The following is a 22759-nucleotide window of genomic DNA, read 5'->3' on the forward strand; positions in this document are numbered from 1 at the left end:
ATACTGGTGTGTTAAAACATACCATGAGTTTCCTTAGACTTTGGAGAAACTGGATGGCGGAAGGGGGAGTTTGTTTAGAATTTAATGTATTTTAAACAAAGGCATCAGAAAGATGTTAATGTAGTGGAATTGTTGGTTGAAACCAATTTAAAAAAATGAAACAAATACCAAGGTTAAAGGGTAATTTTCAAAAGAAGTTAAAATCGTGACTCTCATCATATACAAAAATAAACACATGTTTAAGATTTTGTGGAAACTGATAAGATGTTACAACCAACACAAAGGAGAAGCCAAAGAGCAGACACGTGTTCAGATCAGGAGGAATGAAATGAATGTGTAGATGGGAGACAAAACTCACCTTTTCCACAGTGGATTGGGAAGCCAACTGAACCTCTGTGGGATGGAATTTACACATCTACCAACAAGAATTATTTTATATTGCTATCACTTACCTACAACTTACAGCGGTGTAGACCAGCTTCGTAGAATGAGAATTAGATAACCCGAAATGATGTGTGCTATTGAGGATGCACAGTTTTCTATGGAGGCACAATTTTTTCTCTACACACATCACTGACTGTTTTATTTATTGCTGTATTCCCCAAACCTGGTACAGGGTAGATGCTCCCTAAATACTTGCTAAACGGATGTCTACTATGTATCAGGCATAAAGCTAAACCCTTCACATGCATCATCCCCTTTAACCTTTCCAACAACCCTTTAAGATAAATATTATTCTCAGATCACTGACTTGAAACTAGCTTGTGTGATGCTGCACGGTTATTGCTTGTCAGAGGTCGAGGGGTGGAGAACAGGGGCGGGTGGGAGGAGGAGGATTCGCCTCAGGTCTGTAATCAGAAAGCCCATCTTTTCTTTCTTCCTGATTCTTTTTTCCATTCAATATGTCTTTTTTATTTATCGTCATGGTCCCACACGCCTCTAAATTAAGGGATTGTTTATATGTTACAGAGATATAACATGCTTCCCTGATGAGCATGATATTGGAGACCCTTGCTTTAAGACACATAAATGAACAGCAGTACTCAGGAGAATCTAAGCATAAATAAGAGACATATGGACATCTTTATTGCGGCCTCGCAGATAAGCACAGGATACTTACCAGCCCAGATCCCAACCCCCATCCTTAGGTGCTCATTATAATTTTCAGGATAATAAAGATGGATGAATTCATCAGTGTTTAGGTGTGTGGTTTGTTTTCATAGAAAGTGCAGCAGCACTTAGGAAAACAGCAGCAGCTAACATTCACTGCCTGCTTACTGTGACCATGAACTACTTTCAAACTCTGAGGCGGGTACTATTATCATCTCCTCTTTACAGGTAAAGAAAGCGGGAGTACACCAAGTCACCTTCACCGAATCACAGAGCTAAGCTGCAAGTCTGGGCTTTGACCTGGCACTTGTAACCCCCTCCCGGCCCTCACTCTAAGACACTCTACTGTCTGCATCGGCTGCGGAGGCTCTCTCTGCCATCATGTCTTGATTTTTCACAATCCTCTTTGCCCAGTTTATCAGAGCCTACAAGGGTACTAGGATTCCTGCAGCCGCCAGCATCACAGGGCTGGTAACTGCAGGCTGGCTTCAGTCCTGAAAGCCATCTTCGGACCACTTGGCACCTGTGATCATTTGGGTAGTTTACATTCACACTTGGAGAGGAACAGGGGACAAGAGTGGTCTTCTGAGGCCTTGAATAGGTGAAGGTCAGAAAGATGTGTGTGTCAAGTGTTAACCTGAAATCATTCTCTCCTAAGTCCCCCAATAATCCCCTGCTTTCTTTTCTTGCCAGAAAACAGGCTGCCCTCAGAATGAAGTAACAGTATGATTTTAGACACCTCCAGATGAGTTTCAACATGAAGAACAGCACGGTGCAAGTATGTAGGAGGTGTCAATACATGATTAACTTAGTGGTTTGTTTATAGCATTTCATTTAATCTTCACAACGACTCTCTGAGATAGGTATTGTTATTATCATCTCCATTTTGGAGATGAAGAAGTGAGGCTGAAAAACCTGTCTAGGTTAAGCAGCTTGTCCAAGATCTCAAGAAGGTTGCAATTTACCAATACCAGAGGTGTTTGCGGAGACCAAGTATGCCACCAAAAGCAACGTGACAGCTGTTTGCAACACAAGGCCACTTAGCAGAAAGCTTTAGGAAGTGGTGCCATTTACTCCATAAGCATTGAAGCAGGAGATCTTTATTTCTGATGGGGGTGTAATGCTCATCCTTTTCAAACCATTATAAACGCTTACCCTTCCCTCGAGGGTATCACAGAATTCCCACCCCTAACAAAAGGTAACACTACTTTCTAATAAGATCATGAAAAAGGTTTTGCCATTACTATCACACAAGCATTAAGAAACAGACATTATCTGATGAAGGTTACCATAATCAGCCAAATGGTTACTAACTGGTTGATAAATTTTAGGGGTGGAATAACTGATCCTGTATGGGATTTTCTTATATCCTTAAGGGAGGGACTAAGAAAAAGAATCTAGACACTTGGAATCTAAGCTAAGTTCTGACACTGCCTTCAGGATTTCAGGAATTTCATCCAAATGGGCCATTATCTCCAGTTCGGAGGAGAAAAGAAGCACATTACGGACCATTTCTAGGCTTAAGTTAGGAGGATTTCACTCTCTGTTAACTCACTTTGAGCTACACCTGTGTGTTCCTTACATATTTAAACATTACTAACTTGGTCATCAGGAATCTCTGATAATGTAGCTCAGCGTTATTTAAATGTTATTTAGAGACTTCCCTGGTGGCGCAGTGGTTGAGAATCCACCCGCCAGTGCAGGGGACATGGGTTCGATTTCTGGTCCAGGAAGATCCCACATGCCGTGGAGCAACTAAGCCCGTCCACCACAACTACTGAGCCTGAGCTCTACAGCCCATGAGCCACAACTACTGAGCCCACGTGCCACAACTACTGAAGCCCATGCACCTAGAGCCGGAGCTCTGCAACAAGAGAAACCACCGCAATGAGAAGCCCACGCACCACAACTAAGAGTAGCCCCCACTCGATGCAACTGGAGAAAGCCTGTGTGCAGCATCGAAGACCCAATGCAACCAAATAAATAAATAAAAATAAAATAAAATAAAATAAAATGTTACTTAATATTAGAAGCCTTTTTTTTCCAAATCAAGTTTTCTGTGCAATTTGAATATGTGAAACAGACACACCCACCTCAACCCAAAGCATGTCCCTCTGGCAGCCTCTAGTGCAACCAAGGGCGCCACGGAACGCACTTTGAAAACCACCCATCTAGTCCTGCTCTAAGGAGGTACGATCTGCCCCAGATTTTGAAGCTACAGGGTAAGAACTGAACTGCAAAAATAAATGCTTTCTGTTGGATGTGACCCTTTTCAAAGTGAAAAGGGAGTGAATATAGAGAGGTTAGCATTTCTGAAGATGCAAAGTATGAGTTTGGAAAGGGCTTGGCATCAGGTGTGCTGAGCTACTCGACAGCAAGTCCCTTTCCCACTAGAGGGTCAGTTTTCGCTTAGAAGAAAGAAGAATCTGGACTGGAATGAGATCTTCTCAACACTTTTTCCCACCTTGAAGCACAGTTTTGGTGCACAGAGCATGTTCCTCCATCCTATCTTTCATTATAGGGTTTGCAGAAGAGGAGGGTGGGAGGAATGGTACCCACGATCAAGCAGAATCTCAGGGCAGGTGGGCAGGCGAGGTCTGCAAAAGACCCCCTTACTCTGATGGGCTCCCACCGTGGACCTATCCACTCCCCCTTACCCACTCCATTCTCCAATTGAGAGACACGATCCTACAGGCTTTTACAGTTCATTATGCTGTCATATTTCCTGCTGCCAAGCACTTCTCAACTTCCACATATAATACTCGAAGCCCCTTGATTTAAAGGGAGTCTTAATTTGTGCTATGAGGGTATTCATCTCAGGGGCAGTGAGTTAGTATTATTATATTCAGCCCAGAACTTTCCTATTTAGAAACCTTTTCTTAAAACATCTACCTACAGACCCTGTAACCAAATTAATTTGAAGGATCTCCTCCCTTTCTTTACTCTAGGACTGCTACACTCTTATTTTCTCTAGGATCCCCCAACCCCTTACCCTGATTACCACATACTTTTATACTGGACATTCAAAATCCATGGTTCCCTGTAATAACCACTTATGCTTGTTAAGTAGCATGGCGTGCCCGGATCTGGAATTTATCGTTCCTTTAAAAGTAAACCCATGCCAGACAATTTCAGCAGGGAGATGCTTTTTCATTTTAAGGGTGTGGGAAAGGCCACTGAGATGGGAAGAGGGAGAGGGAGTGAAATATTTCGGATACTGCATACTTTACCAGTTATGTCATGCTGTTTGAATGACTCACTGTAGATCTGATACTGATTCGGACAATGTTTCTTCAGCCACTTGCAGACATCCTGCTGAGTCCACAGAGCCACCGGTTTTGACAGCTTCACCGTAGCCGACTATAAATAAAGAAGGAAAAGAAGATCTGTTAATGCCAGCCTCATGCCTAGAAAGGCACTGCTGTTAGAAGTCCTATAGTGTGGTAAAGGCTACAGGCTGGATTCCCTGAAGATAAATATCTGACTCTTGTCTTCCTCTGAGCCTCTGCAGACCTTCTCCATGCGCCTGAAAGCCAGAAAGAAAAGGTCCAGGTGCAGAAGGCCATGAAAACTACACCTATTCTCAGATTCTCTCTACTGGGAGAAGTCCCCAGGAAGTAGTGTTTTTTGATGATTCCTTTAACAACAAGACAATTAGGTTGCTAAGCAACTGACTAAATTTTAGGGGTGAAACAGCTGCCCCCAAGTGGCCTTTCTCTGTATCCCAAGAAAGTGTCCATTTCTCACTATCCTCTGATATCTCTAGGACCTAGGATAACTGGCCCCAGCAGGTGCTAGTAATTATTTTAGGAATGAATGTTACAGGATTTAGATACCTACATACAAATAGCTCCTGAGAGCTCTGGATTTAGGGTGGTCCTGTAAAGTCTAGGAATTATTTATGCACAGTAGGTAAGGAAAAAGTCAATTCCACCAGCACGTGGGGAATGGTAATAAGATAATGAGTGTAGCTAGACTTCATGTAGAAGCCAACTAGCCAGAGTCATTTATTGCTCACTGGATCTTTCAGGGAGGCTCATGAAACAAAACGGAACACAGGGGCTTCCCTGGTGGCGCAGTGGTTGAGAGTCCGCCTGCTGAAGCAGGGGACACGGGTTCGTGCCCCGGTCCGGGAAGATCCCACATGCCGCAGAGCGGCTGGGCCTGTGAGCCATGGCCACTGAGCCTGTGCATCCGGAGCCTGTGCTCCGCAATGGGAGAGGCCACAACAGTGAGAGGCCCGCATACAGCAAAAAAAAAAAAAAAAAAAAAAACACACAAAGAAAAACAAAACAAAAAAATGGAACACAGAGGTGCAAAGGACCCAGCCTTTGACCAATGGCAGGTTAGAAATACATTCATTCATCAACAAGCATCAACTGTGCTAGATGCTGGTCTGCCTCACAGATCCCAGGGCCTTGGCTGAGGCTAAGTGAAAGCTTAACTAACTAGCTATAATCTTTATCATTCTGGATCAGTGTTTGCATTCTGGATCAGGATTTTAATACAAGTAAGTTCTCTAAAGGATGTAGGACAGTACACAGACCTGGGCTTAAATATCACTGACCTCACTAGGGATCATTCTCTTTCACTTCTCTTTCAATCTCTCAGATTATGTGAAGGGGAGAGCCTTGATTTTGTATGAGTGTGATTTAACATCTTCCTAACACCTGCTAACATGATCTTTGACAAAGAGAGGGCTTCCTTCAGCCTCGGAACTGTCATTGGAAAGCAGAATTTTCATCTAGCATATAATAACTGCTGTGTCTTACTTTTTTAATAATTAAGGTTACCTTTATTTTATGACAAATAAATTATGGCAAAAATACATTCTATTTTCTGTAGTAATACCTAGATTGCTTTTAAAACAAATTTGAGTTAACAAAACCTGGGTCATTATTTACAACTGCCAAGACACAGAAGCAACTTAAATGTCCATTGATAGATGAATCGATAAAGAAGGTGTGTGTGTGTGTGTGTGTGTGTGTGTGTGTGTGTATAATGAAATACTACTCATCCATAAAAAAGAATGAAATTTTGCCATTTGCAGCAACATGGATAGACTTTGCGGGTGTTATGCTAAGTGAAATAAGTCAGAGAAAGACAAATACTGTATGATATCACTTACATGTGGAATCTAAAAAATACAACAAACTAGTGACTATAACAACAAAGAAGCAGACTTGCAGATATACAGAACAGGCTAGTGGTTACCAGTGGGGAGACAGAAGAGGGGAGGGGCATGATAGGAGGAGGGGACTACGAGGTACAAACTAATAGGTATAAAATAAGCTACAAGAATATATTGTACAAAACGGGGAATATAGCCAATGTTTTATAATAACTATAAATGGAGTATAAGCTTTAAAAATCGTGTCTCACTATATTGTGCACCTGTAACTTACAATATTGTACATCAACTATACCTCAATAAAAAATGGGTCAATTTCAAGAAAAATTAAGGAAACAATAATACAGATGGTAACAGTAAAAACAGTGGAAGTGAAATGCAGGCGATTCAAGTTTAGAAAACAGTGTTCAGGTGTTATTTTTTATTAGTCTATTTTGAATTGTATGATCCTTTGGGCCATCACTTATAAAATCATTACAAATGAAACATCATTTTTTACTTTGTGCTGTGGTAATGTTTTTTCTTTCACTCTCAGGAGTGGCAGATTGCATTTTTCCAAAGATGATTTTATATATGCACATATACATACATACACACATACATATCTCCTTTTCACTGATTGTGACTTTCATTCCTCCGATATTTGGGGTTGATGTTGTCTCCGTCTGCATTTTGACAGGGTTCATGGAGGGCCTAGCCAGTGGAGTACAGCAGAGTTGGTGCTGTCTGTGACTTCTGAGCTACATCAGAAAAGAGACAGAGCTTCTGCCTGGCTCACCCTCTCTGGCACTCACCTTCGGAACCTGGCCACTATAGCATGAGGAAGCTCTGACTATATGAAGAGACCAGGTATAGGAGTTTCGGCCAATCCCCCAGCTTAAAGTCTCAGCTGACAGCTACCACCAACCCTATCGACTGTCAGACAAATGAGTAACCAAGCTTTAGATGATTCCAGCTACCAGGATTCAAATCTTCCAGCTCAGACGTCCAGACGCTATGATGCAGAGACACATAATCCACGAGCATCATGTATTGTTGTCTTCCACCATTAAGTGTTGGGGTAATTTGTTTTGCAAACTGGAACACTCAGTGAGGATACAATAGTTATGACTGTGCTCCCCGGAGTGCCGTGCACTTAACAGATGCTCTACAGAGCCACGGTAAACAAGCGAATGAATTAATGAAATGAAACCATTCTCACTGAGCCTGAGCTCACAGACCTGCCTTACTATTTTTTTTTTTTTTTTTTTTTTTTTTTGCGGGTACGCGGGCCTCTCACTGTTGTGGCCTCTCCCGCCGCAGAGCACAGGCTCCGGACGCGCAGGCTCAGCGGCCATGGCTCACGGGCCCAGCCGCTCCGTGGCATGTGGGATCTTCCCGGACCGGGGCACGAACCCGCGTCCCCTGCATCGGCAGGCGGACTCTCAACCACTGCGCCACCAGGGAAGCCCGGCCTTACTTTTAATCAGCAGCGAATTTCAAGTCTAGCCCTCGCTGCTCTACCCCGACTGTGTGCTGCTCACGTGGCTCCTAATCAGACTTGTCCGTCTCTCTCTTCCACTCTGCATACTCTAGTCACAGCCTGCCAGCCATCTTCCCTCTAATCACTGCATACAACCATATCAATTGCTTTCCTAATTTTGATGAGAAAGAAGGGCCTCTGGCATGGATGGTGCAAATGAGTGCATGTTTTGTTGTTGTTTAGCTCTTTCCCTTTTGCTAGTCATCACTTTTCCCTCGCATGATTAGGAAGCCAGAGTTTCAGCTCTTTTAGCTAGGAATGCACTTCCCACCATGTTTCACAAGTCAGCACCTCTGAATCTGGCTCCTTCCTGCTCTAAAAATTTTCCTTCAGATTAGCTGAATGAGTTCTTAGCTGACACATCATTGCCCTGAAACCCCTTGCAAGTTTCTTGCAAGTAAAGCTAATCACATCTTTTGAAAACCCCTATAAACCAGTCACAGAAGGTTGTAAATTAGGAAGGGAAAGGCAAGAAGATAACTTGCTTATACATCAATATACCAAACTTCCTGGGAGGTCATTCTTTAACTTGCTCATTTCCTAGGAAATGGAGCACCCTCAGCTCCAAGACAAGTCTCATCAACTGGAGATTCAGGGAGAGATTAATCCAAACACACCAAGTCAACTCAGAATACATCCTCACCAGCTTACCATGTACTCTTGTGTTATAAATTTCCTTTTATTATAAATCCAGGTGTTCTGAGGCTAACAATCCAGGTGTTGCTTTGCTTTGCCTTCACAATATACTCTTACTCAGCAGTAATTTGGTGTTACATGCTTGGACAGCAATAAACACAAAGCTTCAGGTACAGATTTTTAAGACCACACAAACCTACGGGGATATGCCTCCGTGTAAACAGGCATAACAAATACAGTGGGGAGGGATACAGATTCCCACCATTAATAAGCCCTGTTTGTCTCTTACTCAGATAGTGATACATGTATCGGCCCCATTTATCAACTGATTCTTAGCCTTGGCTCTAACATGAACTTGTTATTAGTTTGCTACACATTAACATTTTTTATCTGAATAATTATTTTCTTAACATCTTTATTGCAGTATAATTGCTTTACAATGGTGTGTTAGTTTCTGCTGTATAACAAAGTGAATCAGCTATACATATACATCTATCCCCATATCCCCTCCCTCTTGCGTCTCCCTCCCACCCTCCCTATCCCATCCCTCTAGGTGGTCACAGAGCACAGAGCTGATCTCCCTGTGCTATGAGGCTGCTTCCCACTAGCTGTCTATTTTACATTTGGTAGTGTATATATGTCCACACCACTCTCTCACTTCGTCCCAGCTTACCCTTCCCCCTCCCTGCATCCTCAAGTCCGTTCTCTACGTCTGCATCTTTATTCCTGTCCTGCCGCTACGTTCTTCAGAACCAAGTTTTCTTTTTTTAGATTCCATACATACGCATTAGCCTATGGTATGTGTTGTTCTTTCTGACTTACCCCACACCGTATGACAGTCTCTGGGTCCACTCACCTCACTACCAGGACATGGAAGCCACCTGAGCGTCCATCAACAGACGAATGGGTAAAGAAGATGTGGTCCATGTATACAGTGGACTATTACTCAGCCATACACATTCACTTGTGAAGAGCCACCATGGACTTCAGCTGCCCCAGTGCGTGCTGCCTTCTCTATTCTCAGAGCAGACTTTTGTTCGTTCTGCCTCAGCTGCTCACCTAGCAGCCCAGGTCAACCTGCGCTCCTCTGCCTTCTGTCATGATGCCCCCAACCCCAAGAGCACCCAGGCTTGGGGAGTGAATGCCATAACCGGGCTCTTTCCTTTCTTTCTTTCTTTCTTTTTAATCGAAGTAGAGTTGATCTACAATGGTGTGCCAACCTCTACTGTGCAGCAAAGTGACTCAGTCATCCATAAAAAAGAACAAAATAACACCGTTTGCAGCAACATGGATGCAACCAGAGATGATCATACCACGTGAAGGAAGTCAGCAAGAGAGAGACACCTACCGTATGCTATCACTTATCCGTGGAATCTAAAAGATGGCACAAATGAACCTATGTACAAAGCAGAAACATAACCTGGTTTCTTTAAAAGGCTTAGACCTGATTTCCACGGGCCATTTGGAACAAGCATGTGTTAAACGCACATCAGTCTATTTATCACGTTGTCCCACTGGGAGGTGCAGAGTTGTCCCATCTTCGTAGCTCCAGAGTGTTACTTCAACTCTCCTTTCCTCTGCCACCCAACACTCATGCCTCTCTCCGCACCCAACGTTAGATAATTTTCTCGAATATGCTGCATTTTATTTCCCCCCACAGAAGGAGCCTAAACCGAAATAACAGTTTGTAAAGCAAAGAGATAGTATTTCATATTCAGTAGAAAATAATGAAAACAAATCTTGCCCAAGGCAAACATCAGAAAAAACACTGGCCCTGTTTCTTTCTCTACACTCAGGCCTGCTACATCATTCTCTGGATATCCATCCCTGGAGACAATTTTGGTTTGTTCTGCTGCCCCTGAAAGAGGCTGGAGGCAGTTTGCTACCTTAACCTCCATGCATTGTAACACCAAGAGGAATTCTAGGCATTTTCTTTCTGAAAATGGTCCTGGCTGGTCCTGGCCTTTCTATAGACAATCTGAATGTGTATTTCAGATGGCTTCACGTTCTGTTTTTTCTTTTTCTTTTTTTAGCATCTTTATTGGAGTATAATTGCTTTACAATGGTGTGTTAGTTGCTGCTGTATAACAAAGTGAATCAGCTATATGTATACATATATCCCCATATTTCCTCTCTCTTGCATCTCCTTCCCACCCTCCCTATCCCACCCCTCTAGGTGGTCACAAAGCACCGAGCTGATCTCCCTGTGCTGTGAGGCTGCTTCCCACTAGCTATCTATTTTATGTTTGGTAGTGTATAGGGGCAGGACAGGAATAAAGACACAGACATAGAGAATGGACTTGAGGACACAAGGAGGGGGAAGGGTAAGCTGGGACCAAGTGAGGGAGAAGCATTGACATATGCACACTTTCTGTTTTACAGAGACCTCACTTTATGCAAAAGACACATTACATTCCTGAGGGAAAAGTTGTTTGCAAATTACTTTTTTTTGCAAGTAATTCCTACTTTAATTTACCCTTATTCAATAATTTCAGCTACATTTTACAGTAACTTCTGATTTGTATTTAACTGGAAAGAGTTCTCAAGTTTTAAGTTCTTTAAGGTAAACCTGAAGCATTTCTGCTAAGTAATAAAAAATGATTTAAAGAAGTCTGATATTGAAAGAACATATCAATATTACAAAGTGCTTTTAAAGTTAAATTTTATCTTGTAATTCAATTATCCCTTATTTGTTGTGCAATATAAATTCTCTTTTAATTTACTGTGTTTTGATTTATAAGAGAATGCTGAAATTTTAAGTCCCCAATAGTTGTACAAACTCTTAAGGAGCTAAGCTTACATGAAGCCCAGCGGGTTGATTGCGAAAAAGTAGAGAAAGCAAAGACTTGTTTATTTCCACTGGCAGGACAAAGCAAGCTTTATGGCCAAACATCAGGAAGTGGTCAACATACTTGCAGCATCTCATTATCAGCAAGCATTTGCAAACTCTAAAAATGCTTCTTCCTTCTCTTACCATCTTGTAATGTTTTTTCTTTAGTTCTAAGTCTTCTTTTTATTGGCTTCTATTGTGTCATCTTACTCAAGATTGGAAAAAGGAAGGAAGAGAGGGGAGAGGAACACACACACACACACACACAAACAATAACCCATTAATGTATATTTTAGCAGCTTTTATGCTCATTTACCAAAAAAAAGGGCCTCTAATGATCAAGAAGGATGGGCTAGTTCACAGAATACTTGGCATTTAAATTATATAATCTTAAAGTACTAATAACGCCCTCTTCTGCGACCTGAACTCTTTCATGAGAAAACAGTGGTTAGACAAATTTAAAAAGGTATCTCTTCTATTGTATTCTATCCCCAGGGAAGTTTATAACATCCACCTGGTCACTTTTGGGTTCAAACCAAAATGTCTTAGGATGAATGACGCTCTTAAACGTCTTGTCTTCCCAAGAGAGGGTATCTCGCTGCTAGAAAGTTTCCAGGTAAAAGCTGAACACCTTTCCTCTTGGATGAATGAAAGATGCATTTCATTCACATTTTCTAACTTTGACCACTGCTTTAATATCACCTGGATCACTTTATGCTTCCTAATCTGTGATGCTCATCTCTTCTGAGCAGGATGACACCTCTAAGTAGCAGTAGTGGCTAAGCAACTTCAGTACTTCTTCCAAGTACACAGTGTGGCCCTGATTAGTTTCTTCAACTGTTTTCCATACGGCAACTGTTTTAGACCTTTCACTTTCCAGTCTCCTCCACAGGGCATTGTAGCTTGTTAATATTTCCTTCAAAAGGCAGTATCTTAAGTATGATGAATGAAATGTGTTATTAAACCTAAACCTTCATTATTACTGAGTCATATCATTGACTATACAGGACTTAGGGGAAAGTTCTAAAACTTTGCATCTTCTTTAAATGAATTTCTGTCAAGCTACAGCTCTCTTATACTGAAGGTAGATTTTTGTGAACCTCAATTTTGCAGGTTTCAGTTCATCATTTGAGATCCTTATTAAACAGGGTACTTGGTTATTCTCCCATATCTGCACCATCCATGTAAAGAAAAGGTCTCTGAGGTCCTCAATAACTTTAAAGACTGTAACAGGGTCCTGGGATTAAAAGCTTGAAAACCACTGTTTTTAAGGCATCATCATGGTGGTGTCATTAAAGTAAAAAAAGACCTTTGGCTTGACATAATTGTTTTCCCTTAATTTGTCCATATTGAATTTTTTGATGGCTTTTTTCCTTCCTAAATGCTCAGAATCATAGAAACTGAAAGTTTGAAGGAATCTAAATAGTCAGTAGGTTCAAGTTTAAACCCAAGGCAAGAGTCCAATACACTTTAAGACATCTATCAATAGAATGGTGACTAGTAAACCTGGGCCATGATGGATGTATCAAGGGTGTGTGTGTGTAAACAACTTTACTTGAATACATAAAGAGCAAATGTCAATCCCTTAACTGAAAATAATTACTACATTTTTCTTTTCTCTTTTTTTTTTGAAGCTGCACAAGATCTAAAGAAATCTGGATCTAGATCTGAGAAAGTGATGATCTAGATTCAAGACCCTCCCTGAAAGTTTACAGCATTAGAAAATGCATCCTGTGAAACACACCATTATTCCATTGCTATAAGCGTTAGTAGTTCAAAATGGTCCTTTGTGTCAAAGTCAAAGTCAGACTTCCATCATCTTTCTCACTGATTTTTTGAGTCCTACTTCTGGAGCAATTCAAGACAAATCTCACTACCCACTGCACTGATTTCCAGTCTACACATCACATTGGTGCTGTCTGTGGGATCACGTCTTTTAATTGTATGTCTCTCTCTGTTGTCTCCCCAGAGTAAAGAATCAAATATACAACTGATCACTTCACAGTTCCATATGCATACCAAGGAAACTTTTCTAGTTCAACTTGGCCAAAAATGAGCTCCTGTTCTTCCTCTCAGAACTGTCTTCTAGGGCTTCCCTGGTGGCGCAGTGGTTGAGAGTCCGCCTGCCGATGCAGGGGACATGGGTTCGTGCCCTGGTCCGGGAAGATCCCACATGCCGCGGAGCGGCTGGGCCCGTGAGCCACGGCCGCTGAGCCTGCGCGTCCGGAGCCTGTGCTCCGCAGCGGGAGAGGCCACAACAGTGAGATGCCCGTGTACCGCAAAAAACAAACAAACAAACAAACAAACAAAAAAACTGCCTTCTACAGCTCATATGAGAGAAATGCTACACTTCCCGTTGCTGAAGCCCCAAATCTTGGATTCATCACAGATGCTTCTCTTTCTCTTGTATTCCACACCTCATCTGCTGGGAAAACTTGAGGGGTCTAACTTCCAATACATCCAGACTCCAATCTCTTCATCACCGACATTGCTACGATCCTGATCAGAAACACTATTATGCCACATCTAGATTACTTCATCAAGGTGCCTAATGCACCTAACAGGTCATTTTGTTTTTCCCTTGCCCTTATTTTAAATCTTTAAAACATTTAACACAACCTTAAGCAATCTGAGCACACAGCATCTTTGATGCCACCTTTACTACGACTCTTTCCTTAATACATGTGCTCCCACGGTACCAGCCTTCTTGCTGTTGCTCACAAATGCCAACTATACCCACTCCTTGTTTTGCCTGAAATGGTGTCCTCCCAGATACCCACACAGCTAATTCCCTCCCTTCCTTCGAGCCTTTGTTCAAATACTACCTTTTCAATAAGTCCTACTTTAATCTCCCTGATTAAAAATGCAACACTCCTCCCTCCGGCTTCTAACACTCATTAATTACCCCGTTCCACTGCTTCCTTCTCCATAGTAAGTATCAGCTCACACACTACAGAGCTAACTTATTTTGTCTTTTGTTTATTATCTGTTTCTTTCCACTGGCTTGCAACCTCCACAAGGGCAAGGATCCTTTTTATTTCACGAAGAATCCCACACTTTAGAACAATGCCTGGCACATAGCAACAATAATTTGCTGAAGGAATGCAACAATGGTCTGTCCATCATATATCACGGCTCCTATAGCCTTGAGTGTCAGAAAACTGGTTCAAATCCCAGCTGTGCTTTTGACATTCACAGGTTGGGAGTAAAACAGGCTTTCCTCCAATTAGATTTCTCTCATATTGAGCCAAAAATGCAGAGACTTTCCAACACTATAATTCTTAGCAAGATAGCTCGATCCTCACTTTTTTTCTTTTTTTGAATGACATGACGAGTGATATAATGAAAGAACTTGGCATTTGGAATCAAGACCTGGACTGAAGGCCGGCTCTGGAATTCACTAGCACTGTGACCTTGGGAAGGTTACTAAACCTTTCTCAACATGCTCCTCAATATGCTGGAAATAATTCCTATCTTGTCCTTGGTGTAAGGATTAGAAGTAGTTTACCTAAATGCTTAAAAGTGCCTGCCACATATGATGTACTCAGGAGACTTATCTTCGCATCCCTTGCATGGCATCAGTACACTCTCCTGCTGGATTCCCAAGCCTGACTTGGGGAAGCAATAGTGCAGTGAACACAGACAGTCCTCGGAGTTCAGCTGACGTGAGCTGAGTTACAGGCATTGTGAGATGGTGCTAGGTGTACTGAGCTGAGACCTGAAGAAAAACAGCTGATAGGAAAGGAGGAGGATGAAAAGGCACTAGTGGAAAAGGTAGGTATAGGAGCAGGGTGAGAGTGAGAACACGTAGAAGGAAAGAAAAGAAAGATGGAAAAATAAAGATACCAAATTAGGAGACCCAAGGCAATGGTCCTCCTTATTCAGGCCGGCTTTGCTGCAACTACACAAATAGCACCTCATGTCTTCCAACAATAGGTTGTGCCAGTGGTTTTTCTCGGACTCGGAGTCAGCTCTTTCTTGTCTCCGGGGACAGTCAGGCACAAAGTGCCCTAATTCCACACCAAAGATATGGCCCAGATCCCCCAGGCACCTAACTATTTATAAAGGTGCACATCTAGATGTGTAGACTCTACCACTTACAAGCTATGAAGCAGATGCTTGCATGGAATGCTGGTTAGGATCTGCTGCATCCCAAATGTGCGCTACTGGGTATCAGGGTTTCTAACAATAAAATCTCATGGAGGGGGCTTCCCTGGTGGCACAGTGGTTGAGAGTCCGCCTGCCGATGCAGGGGACACGGGTTCATGCCCCGGTCTGGGAAGATCCCACATGCTGCGGAGCGGCTGGGCCCGTGAGCCATGGCCACTGAGCCTGCGCGTCTGGAGCATGTGCTCCACAGCGGGAGAGGCCACAACAGTGAGAGGCCCGCGTACCGCAAAAAAAAAAAACCAAAAAACAAAAAAAACACCTCATGGAGGGAATAAACAGACATGCGCAGGCAGTCAGGAGGAAACAAGATGCCTCTGGCATCCCAGATGGCTCTGGTTACCAAGGCCTGCCTTTCTTATCAGCCCAGATTGTTGCACCTGTCAAGTGGAACATGAAGGGAGAGGATCACACTGTACCGTGTGCCTGCTCATGGTACAGTGGGAAAACCCACCACTCATCCACCCAGATAAGCCCACCCTACAGGGGAGAGGCTATGCCTGCGAGGTGCCAAGGCACATGGACACTCCGAGCACGTACCCATGGGTGAATGCTGAATGAACAAAAGCAAAACTGAAAGCAAATAGGAACCAGAAAATTAGTTGTTGATCATCATTTCATATGTTTACAAAATTCCTTTGGAACAACAATGTGGTAGATTGATAACAAAAATGTCCTCAGTGCAAAAAATTAAAAAAAAAAAGACCTTTGCAATATGACCTGAGGTCCTTAGGTCACAAGGTAGCATCTATTTTTCCATCTCTTAAGTCTAGGGGAGGGAGAGAAAGGAGCTTGTGGCTTGCTTTGATCAAAAAAACAAGGCAGATGTAAACATTGCTATATTTAAAAAGGATAACCAACAAGGACCTACTGTATAGCACAGGGAACTCTGCTCAGTAGTATGGGGCAGCCTAGATGGGAGGGGAGTCTGGACACATGTATACGTATGGCTGAGTCGCTTTGCTGGGCACCCGAAACTACATTGTTAATCGGATATACTCCAATATAAAATAAAAAGTTAAAAAAAAAAAGAACAAGGCAGAGGTGATGATGGGCCAGGTCAAGAGGCCCTCCGTGCTTGGGCATTCTTCTTGTTCCTCTGAAACTGCTAGGAGAACAGGCCTGGTGAAGTTGGAGCAAATCAGGCTTGGGAACGTGGCAGAGGAGATTAATGCCATTCTAGACATAATATTAGGTACATTTTTGTAACAGCATATGGGAAGAATTGTTTTAAGTACTTTAGATAAATTGTCTTTAATCTTCCCAACAATCTACAATCCTCCCAACAATCTACAAAGTAGTTATTATTTTCAGTTTATAGAGAAACAGGCTTAGAGGGGTAAAGTAACTCATCCAAGGTCACACTGCTAGTGAACTCAAACTCCATGCTTACTCCATACTACCACTCTGGCCTGATGGACACAGGGGGAAAATGTGGCTCATGATATCACTTTGGCTTGATGGATGTAGGGAAAAGAAGATGTGACTTATCTTACTGAGGTTCTCAATGCTAGACTTCTGTGATTGAATCAATGAAGATAAATCTGATGAAAAACAACCCTGCCTTTGTCATAAGCTGGGTATGCCAAGCTTAGATCTGGGATCAGCACCAGTCATAAGACCTCTAGTCCAGGGCTCTTTCCATTCTCCTTATTATGGAAGGAGGCACATATTTTGCACTGTACAGTGGGGCAATGCTCATCTCTGCCTCTCAACTACATGACTAATAAAATGTGAATAAAAACATCTCTCCCCATCTTACAAAGTTGTTGTGAAGATCAAATAAAATAATCAAAAGGCTGAGTGTTCACTTTGGATGATTTTACAGGAAAAGAGAGGGCTGACGGGTCTTAGGGAAGTTGAGGGTACCATGCTATTGGCACTCAGGAGAAAACAAAAGCACTAAGAAAATGCTGCTGCAACTGTATTTAGCAGGGACAGGATGGGGACTTGGGATTGGAGAGCCTAAAAACTCTAGAATCTGTTAGGGTAGGGGCCAGTCTATGTAAAGCTTCTAATACTAGTGTTAATTGGCTTTAAAATTCAAGTCTATATAAAGGATAGTCATTCTCTAGGTCCATGACTTCTCAGTGGCAAAATAATTTGTCTGTATGTTCAACTGAGCCACGTGACAACTTAAGTCAATGGGGGCTGCTATGGACTAAGTGTTTGTGTCCCCCAAAATACCTATGCTAGGGCCTAACCCTCAGTGTTACTATATTTGGAGGCATAGATTTTATGGAAGTAATTAAGGTTAAATGAGGTCATAAAGTGGGGTCCTGATCCCAAAGAATCACTGTCCTTGTAGAACAAGAGACAACAGAGAGCTCTTTGTATCTCTCTCCACAGGATGTGGACACAGCAAGAAGGTGGCTGTCTCCAAGCCAGGAAGAGAGCGCTCACCAGAAGCTGCATGCTGGGACCCCGATCTTGAACTTCCAGCCCCCAGAACTGTGACAAAATAAATTTCTGTTATTTGAGCTACACAGTTTGATGGTGTTTTGTTATGGCAGTCCAAGCTGACTAATAGAGGGGCAAACTTTAGTTCAGATAAACGGGTCAGGTGGACAAAATAACGTGACAATCGAAGATTGATAGAGCTTTGAAAATCTTACTATTTACATATAACAGGGAAGAGAATAAAATGGAGGTAAGATGCATTATATGATAAAAGCAAAAACATTTCCTTATATATTTACATATTCTTTTTTTTTTTTTTTTTTTTTTTTTTTTCTGCGGTATGCGGGCCTCTCACTGTTGTGGCCTCCCCCGTTGCGGAGCACAGGCTCCGGACGCGCAGGCTCCGGACGCGCAGGCTCAGCGGCCATGGCTCACGGGCCCAGCCGCTCCGCGGCATATGGGATCCTCCCAGACCGGGGCACGAACCCGTATCCCCTGCATCGGCAGGCGGACTCTCAACCACTTGCGCCACCAGGGAGGCCCTACATATTCTTTTAAAAAACTTATTCATACAACTAAAGAAAATTTTACCAGGATTTATCTCATTAACACAATTACTTTTATCTTTATAAACTATTCTTCCAGAATCCATGTCCATGCACGTGTTTTTAAGGACACATTTCCCTCTGAACAAAACATTATGCACCTTTACTTGCTTACCAATTTAGGTCATTTTTTTTTTTTTTTTTTTTTTTTTTTTTTTGCGGTATGCGGGCCTCTCACCGTTGTGGCCTCCCCCGTTGCGGAGCACAGGCTCCAGACGCGCAGGCTCCGGACGCGCAGGCTCAGCGGCCATGGCCCACGGGCCCAGCCGCCCCGCGGCACATGGGATCCTCCCAGACCGGGGCACGAACCCGCATCCCCTGCATCGGCAGGCGGACTCTCAACCACTTGCGCCACCAGGGAGGCCCCTTAGGTCATTTTTATACTTCTGTAGTCATACTGTCTATTTGTAACCTTCTTGTTGCTATCAAGGAAAGCATGCACATGGTTTTTAAAAAAGTTATACAAAAGAGCTTATAGTGAAAAATACAAGTTCCATCTCTTCTCACTGGAAACTATTATTTCTTCAAAGTTGAACACATACACAGTCTAACTCAAATACCTCCCTTCTCCAGCCCCAGTTGCAATTTCCAGGGCCAACCTCTTAATGGTTCCTCTTTCAGTCTCTTTAATTCATCAGACTTACAGAATTACCTGTGGACTCCCCGATGAGAGAGATGAGGAATTAGCACACATAATGCTACCTTTCTCCTTCCTTTTCCTTGGTTTGCTTTTTGTATTATTAACTTTATCTCTTAATTAGTTATCTTTGTAGCCTTAATACACTTAAATATAGGATTTCCCAAATAAGCTCCCTTTAATTTTTTCTATGGCTGTTAATTTCCTTCTTCTTACATTTTCAACTCTTATTCATCTCCTTCCAAGTCCCACCTTTCTCATCTATAGTATTATTTATATATTGTCATGCTTAACAGTGTATATTTTACCCTACAACCTCTATTTGATCTGCTATATTATGACTGCAGATTGATTCAAAGTTAAAAAAAAGAGTAACCAGCATTTACCTTATTATGACTGTGTAAGTACTGTTCAGCCAATTAGTCTGGTATGAATTCTTTTTTCTTGTATCATATTCTCAGCAGTCCAATGTCATATTTGCTGAAAATCTCAAAGAAGTTTCCCAACATGGAAACCAGACTTTCTTCTCTTATGTGCCAGCAGTTGCTTAAGTTCATTCCACAATTTAGTATGCTGTTCCTACATACCATCTGTATTTTCATCAACATTGGGGTCAATAAACTATGGCCTCTGGGACAAAATCCAGACCACTACCTATTTCTGTGTGGTCCACAATTTAATTAATCATGCTTTTTATATATAAATGGTTGAAAAAACCCCCAAAAGAATAGTACTATGTTATGATGGGTAAAAGTTACCTAAAACTCAAACTTCAGTATGCATGAAGTTATACTGGAACATGGCTACGCCCATCTGCCTTCGTGCTACAAAGCCGGAGAGAATGATTTTGACAGAGACCAAATGGCTTGCAAAGCTGAGAATATTTACTACCTGGTTCTTCATAAAAAAGTTTGCCAACCCTTGTTATAAACGGTGAGAGATTTTTCTTCAATTTCATCTGCCCAATCATCGACTAAATTTTAAAATTTATTTCAAAAATTGCATTTTAATTCCAACGGGCTGCCTTATTCTCTAATGTGTTCTTTTTCGAAGCTTCCAGGACATTTTTTTAAAAACATCTTTATTGGAGTATAATTGCTTTACAATGGTGTGTTAGTTTTTGCTGTATAACAAAGTGAATCAGCTATATGTATAAATGTATCCCCATATCTCCTCCCTCTTGCATCTCCCTCCCACCCTCCCTATCCCACCCCTCTAGGTGGTCACAAAGCACTGAGCTGATCTCCCTGTGCTATGTAGCTGCTTCCCACTAGCTATCTAGTTTACACTTGGTAATGTACATATGTCAATCCTACTCTCTCACTTCGGCCCAGCTTACACTTCCCCCGCCCCGTGTCCTCAAGTCCATTCTCTACGTCTGCGTCTTTGTTCCTGTCCTGCCCCTAGGGTCATCAGAACTATTTTTTTTTTTTTTAGATTCCATATATATGTGTTAGCATATGGTATTTCTTTTTCTCTTTTTAACCTACTTCATTCTGTATGACAGAATCTAGGTCCATCCACCTCACTAAAAATAGCACAATTTCGTTTCTTTTTATGGCTGAGGAATATTCCATTGTATATATGTGCCATATCTTCTTTACCCATTCATCTGTCGATGGACAATTAGGTTGCTTCCACGTCCGGGCTATTGTAAACAGAGCTGCAATGAACGTTGTGGTACATGACCCTTTTTGAATTATGGTTTTCTGAGGGAATATGCCCAGTAGTGGGACTGCTGGGTCATATGGTATTTCTATTTTTAGTTTTTTAAGGAACCTCCATACTGTTCCAGAGTGGCTGTATTAATTTACATTCCCACCAAGAGCACAAGAGGGTTCCCTTTTCTCCACACCCTCTCCAGCGTTTACTGTTTGCAGATTTTTTGATGATGGCCATTCTGACCGGTGTGATGTGATACCTCATTGTAGTTTTGACTTGCATTTCTCTAATGATTAGTGATGTTGAGCATCCTTTCATGTGTTTGTTGGCAATCTGTATATCTTCTTTGGAGACATGTCTATTCAGGTCTTCTGCCCAGTTTTGGATTGGGTTGTTTGTTTTTTTGATATTGAGCTGCATGTGCTGCTTGTAAAGTTTGGAGGTTAATCCTTTGTCAGTTGCTTCATTTGCAAATATTTTCTCCCATTCTGAGGGCTGTCTTTTCATCCTCTTTATGGTTTCCTTTGCTGTGCAAAAGCTTTTAAGCTTCATTAGGTCCCATTTGTTTATTTTTGTTTTTATTTCCATTTCTCTAGAGGGCGGGTCAAAAAGGATCTTGCTGTGATTTATGTCATAGAGTGTTCTGCCTATGTTTTCCTCTAAGAGTTTTATGGTGTCTGGCCTTACATTTAGGTCTTTAATCCATTTTGAGTTTATGTTTGTGTATGGTGTTAGGGAGTGTTCTAATCTCATTCTTTTACATGTCGCTGTCCAGTTTTCCCAGCACCACTTATTGAACAGGCTGTCTTTTCTCCACTGTATATTCTTGCCCCCTTTATCAAAGATAAGGTGACCATATGTACATGGGTTTACCTCTGGGCTTTCTATCCTGTTCCATTGATCTATCTTTCTGTTTTTGTGCCAGTACCATACTGTCTTGATTACTGTAGCTTTGTAATATAGTCTGAAGTCACGGAGCCTGATTCCTCCAGCTCCATTTTTCTTTCTCAATATTGCTTTGGCTATTCGGGGCCTTCTGTGTTTCCATACAAATTGTGAAATTTTTTGTTCTAGTTCTGTGAAAAATGCCATTGGTAGCTTGATAGGGATTGCATTGAATCTGTAGATTGCTTTGTGTAGTACAGTCATTTTCACAATGTTGATTTTTCCAATCCAAGAAAATGGTATATCTCTTCATTTGTATCATTTTTAATTTCTTTCATCAGTGTCTCATAGTTTTCTGCATACAGGTCTTTTGTCTCTTTAGGTAGGTTTATTCCTAGGTATTTTATTCTTTTTGTTGCAATGGTAAATGGGAGTGTTTCCTTAATTTCTCTTTCGAATTTTTCATCATTAGTGCAAGAGATTTCTGTGCATTAATTTTGTATCCTGATACTTTACCAAATTCATTGATTAGCTCTAGTAGTTTTCTGGTAGCATCTTGAGGATTCTCTGTGTATAGTATCATGTCATTTGCAAACAGTGACAGCTTTACTTCTTCTTTTCCAATTTCGATTATGTTTATTTCTTTTCCTTCTCTGATTGCTGTGGCTAAAACTTCCAAAACTATGTTGAATAATAGTGGTGAGAGTGAACATCTTTGTCTTGTGCTTGATTTTAGAGGAGATGGTTTCAGTTTTTCACCACTGAGAATGAAGTTGGCTGTGGGTTCGTCATATATGGCCTTTATTATGTTCACGTAAGTCCCCTCTATGCCTACTTTCTGGAGGGGTTTTATCATAAATGGGTGTTGAATTTTGTCGAAACCTTTTCTGAATCTATTGACATTATCATATGGTTTTCCTCCTTCAGTTGGTTTATATGGTGTATCACACTTATTGATTTGCATATATTGAAGAATCCTTGCATTCCTGGGATAAACCCCACTTGATCATGGTGTATGATCCTTTTAATGTCTGTTGGATTCTGTTTGCTAGTATTTTGTTGAGGATTTTTGCAGCTATGCTCATCAGTGATATTGGCCTGTAGTTTTCTTTCTTTGTGACATTTTTGTCTGGTTTTGGTATCAGGGTGATGGTGAAATCGTAGAATGAGTTTG

The 22759-nt window shown here is 41.7% G+C and overlaps 1 protein-coding gene across 1 annotated transcript in view; it reads right to left on the bottom strand.

The window, feature by feature from the left end:
• SAMD12 (sterile alpha motif domain containing 12) overlaps nucleotides 1-22759 on the bottom strand; it is a 248932-nt gene that overhangs the window by 46088 nt on the left and 180085 nt on the right. Inside the window, exon 3 of the mRNA XM_060115731.1 lies at nucleotides 4341-4470. Within this exon, the coding sequence (XP_059971714.1) occupies nucleotides 4341-4470 (130 nt within the window). The remainder of the gene's footprint in view (nucleotides 1-4340; nucleotides 4471-22759) is intronic.

Source organism: Mesoplodon densirostris, chromosome 13 (genome assembly GCF_025265405.1).
Source record: "Mesoplodon densirostris isolate mMesDen1 chromosome 13, mMesDen1 primary haplotype, whole genome shotgun sequence".
Taxonomy (NCBI): Eukaryota; Metazoa; Chordata; class Mammalia; order Artiodactyla; family Ziphiidae; genus Mesoplodon; species Mesoplodon densirostris.